General features: G+C 30.7%; 2 protein-coding genes across 7 annotated transcripts; one reads left to right on the top strand and one right to left on the bottom strand.

The window, feature by feature from the left end:
• On the bottom strand, nt 1-1,093 carry LOC114184662 (zinc finger BED domain-containing protein DAYSLEEPER-like). Its single transcript, XM_028071978.1, has 2 exons — nt 347-1,093; nt 1-249 (listed from the first exon to the last, which is right to left on the bottom strand). Exons 1-2 carry the CDS (start codon nt 1,091-1,093, stop codon nt 1-3), a joined length of 996 nt encoding a protein of 331 aa, XP_027927779.1.
• A 2,391-nt stretch (nt 1,094-3,484) lies between these two features.
• Nucleotides 3,485-9,817, top strand: LOC114182938 (tRNA dimethylallyltransferase 9). 6 transcript variants are annotated; one of them, XR_003604274.1, is made up of 11 exons: nt 3,485-3,764; nt 4,379-4,432; nt 4,569-4,611; nt 5,313-5,421; nt 6,024-6,222; nt 6,558-6,789; nt 6,980-7,070; nt 7,401-7,495; nt 8,892-8,967; nt 9,317-9,456; nt 9,556-9,817. XR_003604274.1 is itself a non-coding variant. In XM_028069749.1 (11 exons), exons 1-11 carry the CDS (start codon nt 3,525-3,527, stop codon nt 9,617-9,619), a joined length of 1,347 nt encoding a protein of 448 aa, XP_027925550.1. In that variant the 5' UTR covers nt 3,485-3,524; the 3' UTR covers nt 9,620-9,817. The 6 variants fall into 6 exon arrangements, 3 of the variants coding, with proteins under 3 accessions (XP_027925550.1, XP_027925551.1, XP_027925552.1); XR_003604273.1 differs by lacking the exon at nt 9,556-9,817 and adding an exon at nt 7,985-8,085 and having other exon boundaries at nt 7,401-7,895; XM_028069749.1 differs by having other exon boundaries at nt 6,976-7,070.
• Nucleotides 9,818-10,428: the final 611 nt, after the last annotated feature.

Genomic DNA, 10,428 nt, shown 5'->3' on the forward strand with positions numbered 1-10,428 from the left:
TCAATACTTGCTAAGCACTTTACCACCAATGCTAAATGCAGACTCACTAGCTACAGTTGTTATTGGAATACTTAGCACCTCACAAGCTAGTCTACATAGATTTGGATAGCGTTCTTGTCGATCCTTCCAATAGCTCAAAACATCTAACTTTGGAAAATACTTTGGCTCAAGTGGTGTTTCCGTTAGATACAGATCCAATTCAGACTTGCCAGTTACATTCACATTTTGGCTTACATAATTGATATATTCCTATAACAATATAAAGCAAACATAAAAATTGGTTAAAATAAATATAAGATAATAATAAATAACAAAATTAGTTACGAATAATGATTAACTAACTTACATTATATGGATCAATCTCTTGGTCTTCTTCCATGTTCAAATGTTCTTCTGTTGAACAAGTGAATTGAGAACTTGATGCATTGGACGAATTTGACCTCACACTCACATATTCTTCAAAGAGTTTGTACATCTTTCCTTTTATATTATTAAGCTTTTCATCACAAGTGGAAGGATCAAGTTTTGAATAATAGAATCGGAGTGCTTCAAGTTTCATTTGTGGGTCAAGAATCATGGCAATTGAAAGAATGGTACTATATTCACTCCAATACTTATCAAATTTATCCATCATCCTTTTTGCCATGTCTTTCATTAAAGGATCATCACTCCTTAGAGTATCCCTTAGCAACCACTCAATTTTCCATACTTGCATAAAATATTCATTAGAGGTTGGATAAGATGTGCCTGAAATCAAATTGGTTATCTTATAAAATGGCCTTAAAAATTCACACATCCTTTCAGCTCTTTTCCCCTCTTCATTTGTTGGACAATGTTTAAAGTTTCTATCACGTATAGTGAAACTTCCAAAAGCTCGACGATACTTAAAACCACTCTCAAGCATAAGAAAAGTGGAATTCCATCTAGTAGGAACATCTAACCTTAAGCCCACTTTAGTATCAATGCCCCTCACTTGAACAACACATTCAGTAAATGCTATTTTTCTTGTCTCCGACCCTTTCACATATTTAATGCTATAAAAGTTGAATTTCAAAGGAATATCACACGCATTATTAAGGACTATCACACACATTATTAAGGACTTGGTAAATGTACATTATTGTGCCTACTCATTCGAAAAGATTTAGAGAAAGGTGATTTTTTGTGATCTTGATCTTCTAAGCAACTCCAAAGAATATGAAACCCCAAAGAAGAAAATTTTCTATGCCTCACCAAGCAGCATACCCAACCACCTTTATCATACAATGATGAACGAGGACTTTAAGTGATGCACGACCAGTGCTCCATATGCAAAGCCTTCACCTCTATAAGCCACCATCGAATAGAAGTTGACGACTACTAGGGTTCTTCAAATTCCCTTAAAATATAATTAAATTTTGAGAGACATAATTACTAAAAGAAAGATGTATGATAATAAAGTCATAATTAAAAACTAATTATGACTATAAAAAAGAGAGAGTTACATTTTTCTCTTCAAGAATAGAACAAAAAAAATGAGATACAAGAGCAAAAATAATAAAGGTTTAATTAATCTTTTGTCCCTGTTTTCGTCCAAAAATATCAAGTTGGTCCTTTGGTTTTTTTTAGTCTCCATTTGGTTCCAATTTTTGAAATATTGATGTAATTTGATTCTTTTATTTAAATTTCTTGAAGCAGATAAAATATTTTCATCAAAATTGATACTAGGATTATGTTAATTACACCAACAAAACAATCATCCTTATTAATAATTTAAATTTTGAAAACAATTCGTAATTCGTTTCAAGAAATTTAACAAAAATGATCAAATTACATATACTTTAAAAAATTATTAAGATCAAAATGAGACTAAAAAGAAATTGAAGGATCAACTTCATATTTTTAAATGAAAATATGAACCAAAAGAGTAATTAAACCAATAATAAAGTGCATTTAACTTCATTTTTTTTTCAAAAACAAAAAGATTAAATAAAAAATGTAAGAGTGGTAGATAAATACAATTAATGAATAACTAAAACAAATCTTAATGATTATTTTTATTATTTATTAGATTTAATTTTACTATTTTACTATTTGTTAATATTAAATGACATGTTTTATAAAAAAATTAATTTCCATCTATCTCATTATACATGCTAACAATTTTAAAACTTAGGGTCATGTCACCCTAACTTCTAAGAACATTCGTCCCTAGTTATGTATAATATTCATTTTTAAAATAAAACACTAAAAAAATATAACATAGATGGTAATAAATTTAAAATTTAATATGTACTTATAAATTTACCCCAAAATGTCTTGTACTTTTTTATTAATTAATAGATTCATATAAAAAACTAGATAACCACTAAATTATGCTATAACTTTGATGTTATTTTTTTAAACTTAAAAGTTTTATAACTTTAATAATTTGATGTAGGTTGCAACTTGAAATTTCACACATAACTTTTTTACATTTATATTCATCTAGTTTTTACTTTTTTTAATGTGATTCTATCTATTCGATTTGTAATTTTTTTTACAAAAATATTAGATATTTAAAGAAAAAGAATTTTTAAAAAACATATAGGTGAAATTACCTTTCATTTAGTATATAATTTTTCTGTCAAATGAAAAACTATATAATAACTCTCAGACGTTATATAAATAATTGATGATACGATTAAATCTTTACTGGAGTCAGATTATCTATTAAAGAAAAAAAAGACGTTTTTAACATAGTAAAGTTGAAATGAATGAACAAAAATTCAATTACATGTATATATTTTATAGTTTTTAATATTAATTATAATTTTGTTTTCCAAATGAAAACCTTTTTTTTTCTGTTTTGTGCACAAAAAATTTCAAAACATAAAAAAGATTAAACCTTAACAAATATTTTCGAAGTAAAATGTGAAAAAAAAAATTAAAAAACAAGAAATAAGAATGTATTGTAAGTGAATGGTTTAAACTCTAAATGGATTTATAATTATTAACCAAAGTCTGACTAATGAAAAAAAAAATGGAATATTTCCTTCATAAAAGTTATAAATAAAATTCAATTCCCATATTTTATGCACTCCTTATTAATTTCTCAATTATCATCTTTATTAGAAAAAAAAAACACATACTACCTTTATGTGATTTTCTTCTTTGTTTCCAAGTATATGAAAAGAAAGGACAATTTCTAAATTTTCAAGTATATGAAAAGAAAGGACACATTATTTAACTCAATTTTTTTTTATTCATTTTTAATCTACTATTTTAATTATCATCAGATCATCATATCACATCATTTAAAAAAATTAAAATAAATAATCTAATAATAATTAAAGTGATGAATTAAAAGTGAGTTAGAAAAATAGATTAAATTATCTTTATCCGAAAAGAAAATATCAACACTTTCTTATCTTTTAAATTATAATTTGTAACTCTAAACTTGGTTAAATTAAAAGTAACAATCAGATATTTACAAAATCTGTTATCCAGTGTATATATACCTTGGTTTGAACTTGGCACGCCTCACTCACACTGCAACTTCGACCATGATTAACAATGGAGTCTGCACTCTCCGCACCTGCTTCCGTTTTCCAGAGAGGTCGTTATTCCCATCATTGCAGCGCTCGTTCACTTTCCGGCGGCGGTTTCTGGTGACTGCATCCCAAAGGAAGAACAAAGAAAAGGTTATTGTCATTTCTGGACCCACCGGTTCGGGCAAGAGCCGCCTCGCATTGGAACTCGCTAAGCGCCTCAACGGCGAAATTGTCAGTGCAGACTCCGTCCAGGTAATATTATATTTGAACACAAACAACCATTTTCCTCAATCGTGTCTTTGAACTGCGTATGAGGTGGTAGTAGTGATGCTCGTAGGGTTTTGGGGATTTTAAGTTCAAAAGTTAGCAATCTCCATGGAAATTGCCATTCAGCACAAAAATTAGCAATGTCCATGGAAATTGCCATTCAGCAAAATCATGGATGATAAGTTTGTTTAGCAGCTGAATTAGTATTACTACTACTATCATCATCATTATTATCATTATTATTTCATGAAATAAAATGTTATTGATTTAAATTGTTGCAGCACATTATTTTGTAAAATGAGAAGATATGATTGTGGGACAAATTGATTTTTCATGAAGATGCTATGGATGTGGAACGATGTTTATTTATGAATTAGGAAATATGTATGTGTATTTTGAACAATTGGACAAGTTTTGTTGAGTTTAGTTCGGATAAATTATCTGTAAACTTTATATTGTCTTTCCCTTTAAAGAATGTTGATTTCTGGAATAATTACTTTAACAGTTATGCCAAAGGAGATATGTAATTGGTTTTATGATGTATGAAATAAAGCTCTTTCTTCATTCATGTGGCTTCATTGGCTTGTATTGTACCACAGGTGTATCGGGGGCTTGATGTTGGATCTGCAAAGCCTTCCCCAGATGAAAGAAAGGTGTGCGATTGTTACATAAAGCATGATTTACTGGGACTGTTATAAGCTTTTTGAATTTCTTATTTGCTTGAACAATAATTTTTGGAACCTTTGATTTTAGTTCATTTACTTTTGTTTTGTTTGCTTCTCTTGTTAGGAGGTACCACATCATCTGGTTGACATACTGCACCCATCTGAAGGTGTGTTTTTATGTTGGACTGAGTATAATTTTTCCTGTGTCTTCTATGAAGCATGTTCTTTGATCTGGACACCAAATACTCCTGCTAATGTCTAAAATATAGCACGCTGAGATGCTACATAACAAATGAAATGAAATATGGGAAACATTAGAGCATAACAAAATATCTAAATTAATAAACAATATTTATTTATTCTAGTATGTTCACCTTTCGTCCGTGATGATGAGCCTCAGAAGAGATTATTGGGATACATTGTTTATTTTGCACTGAAAGCACTAAATCTCTTTACAAAAAAGTCCCAAAGTGAGATGAATTACACCTTTCCACAAAGGTATATTCAACTTTTCAAACCAGCATGTTAAGTTTTACAATTTTTCTTTGATAATGAGTCTAACCAAAAAAAGTTGAGAATTTTTTTAATAATTTATTATATTTTAAGTTGACTTTTCTAAAAGTTAAAAAATGATTTTTTTTTAAACACTTTTGTCTCCATTCATACTGAGGTGTTGGCTCAAGTGTTTGAGAAGACAAAATATACTTTTAATTGAACAGCTATTGAGATTTGTCTGAAAATGTGTTCAACACTGTGACACTTCATATGCGGGAGGTGTTTGTGCTGCATAGCTCGTGTTGATTTTTCTGTTATTGAAACTTTGAAGAACTTCTATTTTCACTAATTAAATCTAATTATTATTTATCAGACTATTCTGTTGGGCAGTTTTTTGAGGATGCAAGGCAAGCTACAAGATGTATTCTTGACAATGGCCGTGTTCCCATAGTTGTTGGAGGCACTGGATTGTATTTAAGATGGTATGTCTTTTTCAATTACCTATTTTGACGATGTAATCTACTTTTTACTCCTTATGAACTCCCTAATTGTTGCGTAGTGGTTGTATTATATATCTGTAATAAGTTAACAAGAAAACATAAATAGGAAATGAAATCCATTTGTCTTTTTTTGTTTCCACAACCTGCTTAGGAAGTCATTCATTTCTTTAGTAATTTCAGCTATTTATATCATAACAAACAAAAGAAATAGGGGTGTGGAAGTTCATGTTGAGCATTAAGATGATGAAAATAATGAAATATCAGGAAACAAGTGATGCCGACTTGGTTTTCTGAGTGTTTCACTGTTTCCTCATTTCTTCAAGAATTTGAAATATACTAGTACGTTATGGTAATTTTCAAGTAGTCTATTTTTACACTAGCATAATCCAGTACAAGTCTATTTTTTTGGCTTTGTTGGATATTATAAATTTCTGTCAAATGGAGGAAGCGGTATGAGCATTTACTGTATGGATTGTCAATGTTATATCTCATTGTTATTGAGTTGATTTTCTTTATGTAGCTGTTGATGTGCTAATGCGGGACACTATACCTATGAGAGTTATGTTTGAATTTTTAAATATAAGGTTCATATATGGAAAGCCAGATGTACCTAAAGCTTCTCCAGTGATTACATCTGAAGTAAATCAAGAATTAGCTGAACTACAAAGGAATGAAGACTGGGATACAGCTGTACAGTTGGTGGTAAAAGCAGGTGATTCAAAGGCTCAATTTCTAGCAGCAAATGATTGGTATCGATTACGACGTAGCCTAGAGATTATTAAGGTATGCTTCCCAAGTTACTGATAGTTTCATGAGACTCCAAATTCTCTCCTGGCTACTAACCTTATCGAAAGATTGAAGAAAACTCTCTTTCATATGCTGCACATTGGTGCTGATATTGAATACCAACCACAGTGAAAATATCCATGTTTTTTTTAGTAAAATGGTTGTTGTGCGATTTTCTCTTTTAAATGAACTTCATTGTAGTGGACTGATTACTTACATGTCTGTATGTTTCCGGGGATATATATTTCAAATTCAATATTTCCATGGTTTACTGAATTGTCTGAAATATGTTTATGAATTCACCATTTATGTATATTTCTTTCTAATGGCAGTCTAGTGGATCACCTCCTTCTGCATTTCGGGTACCATATGATTCTTTCAGGGAACAGGGTGAATGTAGTGTTACTGAGGATTCTGAGTCATCTGATATGAACACGTACGGTGATGGAATGGAAGAAACCAGCTCATCAGAGTTAGACTATGAGTTTATGTGCTTTTTCCTTTCTAGTCATAGACTTGACCTCTATAAATCAATTGATTATCGGTGTGAAGATATGCTTTTAGGTATACCCCGAACAGGAAAACACTCAATTAGTATATGAATCCCATACATTTTGTAGAGCATTCTTCTCTACCTTTATGCATGGGCACAGTGCATACCTTGCTGTTATAACAATACATGACAAGCTCTCTGTCAATAATACATGAATATTTAATTGCAACAAGTCTCTTAGCTCTCTTCAACTGCAGGAAGGGATGGGATTTTGTCCGAGGCTCAGTGGCTTCTTGATGCGGGTCTTCATCCAAACTCCAATTCTGCAACTAAAGCAATTGGTTACAGACAAGTATATCTTACATTTTCTATATCACATTTTAATGTTACCATCTTAAAATTTCAAACGATAAAATATATTTGTATATTGTGTACCTCAAGAAATTATTTATGCAATAAGAAACAGTGTTGGTTGAAATTGAAGTAGAATATGTCTCCAACTTTCCTATTTTTAGTGGCGCGTTTAATTTAAAATTACAGTACTATATTAAGCATTAGGGATGTAAAGTAGTTGATGGCCCATAGAACGTGTGTATTATGTTGATCATTTTATTTTCTACAGAAATAGTTGTGATGAATTTACTTGTATTTTCTTTACGTGAATGTGATTCACCAATTTCAGGCCATGGAGTACTTACAAAGATGCAGAGAGCAAGGGGGTCAGAGTTCTGCTGCAGAGTTTTACAAATTCTTGTTTGAATTTCAAAAAGCGTCACGGTAATGCATTTTGTTTTTTGAGATAAAAGTGGCAGAGTACTTCAGTTTTCCTTTTTAGTTAAAATATTCTGTATATATTAAAAACTAATTATTTTCCTTTAAATGATTTTGGTTTCAGTAAATCTTTGTTCACTGAATGTTTCTACTGTTAAAATATTACAGCTTTGTTGTTATAAAGTTGAATTAAATGAGAAATTTAGAATACAGACTACAGAACATGTTCTTTCATTGTGTTTGAGAACTTTTAAGACCATGAGAGGATACTCTATCTCTTTCTCGTGTCTAACAACCATTTGAGTTCACTTGGACCAACACGTGAAATGTGCAAGAGGAAGCACTGCTTCAATTCTGAACCTCTTCTAGGAATTTTTCCAAGCTAGTTCATTCCAAATCTCTATCGGTAAAATTCTCCAAAACTTTGTTTGGACTTTTCTGTTAATGTTGGTGTTTTAGTTGTTGTTTTCTTAAACGGTATCACTGTTACTTTAGGCTGCCTTCAAATACTAAAACAGGGATTGTAAATAAAGAAGAAAAGAAAAGTGCTACTATGATAAGTTATTCTCCAGTTCAAAAGGGCAAGATATAAATATGTAAGCTTGACTTACGTTTTCTCTTGCCAATGAATTCAAGGGTAATGTTTTCATGTATAGTGTAGTGACAAGGTGCTGAATTGATCGCATAGAACATATCCTTATCCCGGGATGATCTCTTTTATGTTTTAATTCCAAAGTGAGCAAGCACTAGGGGTTTGTATAATTAAATGTCAAGTTCAACAAGATGCACGGTGGATGTTATACCATAGTGCCATGATATTAACTAAAAAAAGGTTCAGCTTAAAATATGTTCAGTAACAAAACCCAATTATGATTCATGAATTTTCAATCTCTTGTAGTATCGTAATCAGATAAGAATTTTTGAGCAAGTTGTTTGTTTGCTTGTTTTGATGTTCTACTTGCTTGTCCTGTTTGAAAAACTGGTGTATGCTGTTAATTAGTATTCTGTACACGTGGCTGTTTAGAAAAAGCTTTCCTTGGTCGGCTTCTATCTATCATATGTCAAGGATGGTGGCTTGTGCTTTTACATCCTGTTTACGTTGAAAGTGTTTATATATCTTAGCCTATTACTCTGATGTGGTTCTAGTAGATCATTACCATCATTTATACCCACCCATAAAACACATGCTGGTATATTGAAATTATTTCATCAGGAAAAAAACCTATAGTACCTTAGTTCTATCTCGCCAATGCATCACAATGTTATCCTCTGTTGTTGTTTGGTATTTTTTTTCCACTGGATTTCATATTTATTTGATCTTTAGATGCTTGTCATGTTTTGTTGCTACAGAGCAGCAGCGTGATTCAGTTATTTAACAAGATATTTCTTATTCTTTCTGCAGGAATTTTGCAAAAAGGCAGTTGACATGGTTTCGTAATGAAAAGATATACCAGTGGCTTGATGGTTCTAAACCTCTGGTATAACAATCGAATCTTTTCGCCACTGGGTGTTACCTCGTGAACACATGTTTCTCTTGTTATTTCACATTAACACTACACTAAAGCCAACAAACTTGTGTTCTAATAAATTTTGAATTCATAGAAAACTACTAAAGTTATGTCTCACAAAAGCTAGTAGTACTTTTTCAAGTTTTAATGGGTTGGAACTTGGAAGCAGCTGTTAATTGAAGTAGTTCCATTAAACCTAAATAGTTCCTTCTGTATTTGTATTTTTTTTTTAACCTTAAGGAAAATGTTTGTTTTTCTGTTGGGCAATCCATTCTTTTGTTTATTTCTCTCATATCTTGAAATGAACTACTCATGTCAGGAAACCATTCTCAGTTTCATTAATGGCGCATACCATGACTGGAATGGAAGTCTTCGTGTGCCTGAACACTTAAGAATGTCGAGAGCTATTTCTAATCGCCGAGAAGAAACACAAATAAAGTCTTACCGCACCAGAAATAGGTACCTTTTTTTTGTTTTGGGCAAAGTATAATATTAACTTATATTAATTATATTCCTTGCAACAAAAGGATTTAATTTTAGTGTTGTTTTCTTATGAAGGCATTTTGTGAAGGGGGAAGATTGTTCTCATATTCTTAACTGGATAAGCAAGACTCAAAGGTGAAGTGATGGATATTATTTTCCTTTTGCATTCCCTTGACTTTAAATTTGAAATTATATAGGCTCCTATCTACAGTTTCCAGGTTAGAGAGAAAGTTTTGTTTTCATTAACTTTTCTTCATTACATCCTTTTTGTCAGCTGTAATGTAATATTGTTTTCTGGAATATTATAATGACAGCTGAACTTAGAAGTTTAACTTTCCATCTTTTCACCTGTGAACCAATATGTGTGTGAGAAAAGATTAAAATTTTACCTTAACAATGACATGATTAATAATTTAGTATAAATTGAGAATTTTATTTATTTCATCTATCAATATACCCATTGATTATAATTATGCATTATTTTTTATTATTTGTTCGATTTTTTTTTCAAAATTTTAAAAATGATATTTTTAATTTACATGATTTTTTTTTAATTTACATGAATGGTAACATAAAATTTTAAACATGATTTATTTTAGGAAATTTGAAGCGAATGGTAAGTTTTGAATAAAATGATCTAATAATAATGAATGGTTTGACGATACGTGAATTTTATATAAGTGTATTTTCTTTTCTCTCTTTATTATGTATTGTGAATTTTGGCGCTAGCATAGGGTGGGCTAGCATGATTCAATCTGGTTCAGATGCTATGTGGTATAAATGTTCTTGCCTGGTATGGTTTGACCCACTTACCTTGCAAGTTGAAGGAGACTAACCCTAGTCAACATTTTTATTTTTAATTTTTTTTCTTGGTAATACTTTATTTTGGTACATTAAACTTTATAATAAATTATCCTCTCTCTCTCTCTTTTTTTTTTTTTTTTTTTT

This window comes from Vigna unguiculata, chromosome 5, assembly GCF_004118075.2.
Source record: "Vigna unguiculata cultivar IT97K-499-35 chromosome 5, ASM411807v1, whole genome shotgun sequence".
Lineage (NCBI taxonomy): Eukaryota > Viridiplantae > Streptophyta > Magnoliopsida > Fabales > Fabaceae > Vigna > Vigna unguiculata.

Bases quoted from the DNA above. Each gene is read 5' to 3' on its own strand.
- LOC114184662 (XM_028071978.1), bottom strand. From the start codon at position 1,093: ATGTGTGTGATAGTCCTTAATAATGCGTGTGATATTCCTTTGAAATTC. The intron at 250-346 runs GTAAGTTAGTTA...ATATTGTTATAG, and splicing joins AAGAGATTGATCCATATAAT to GAATATATCAATTATGTAAG.
- LOC114182938 (XM_028069749.1), top strand. From the start codon at position 3,525: ATGATTAACAATGGAGTCTGCACTCTCCGCACCTGCTTCCGTTTTCCA. The intron at 3,765-4,378 runs GTAATATTATAT...ATTGTACCACAG, and splicing joins TCAGTGCAGACTCCGTCCAG to GTGTATCGGGGGCTTGATGT. The intron at 9,457-9,555 runs GTACCTTTTTTT...TTTCTTATGAAG, and splicing joins TCTTACCGCACCAGAAATAG to GCATTTTGTGAAGGGGGAAG.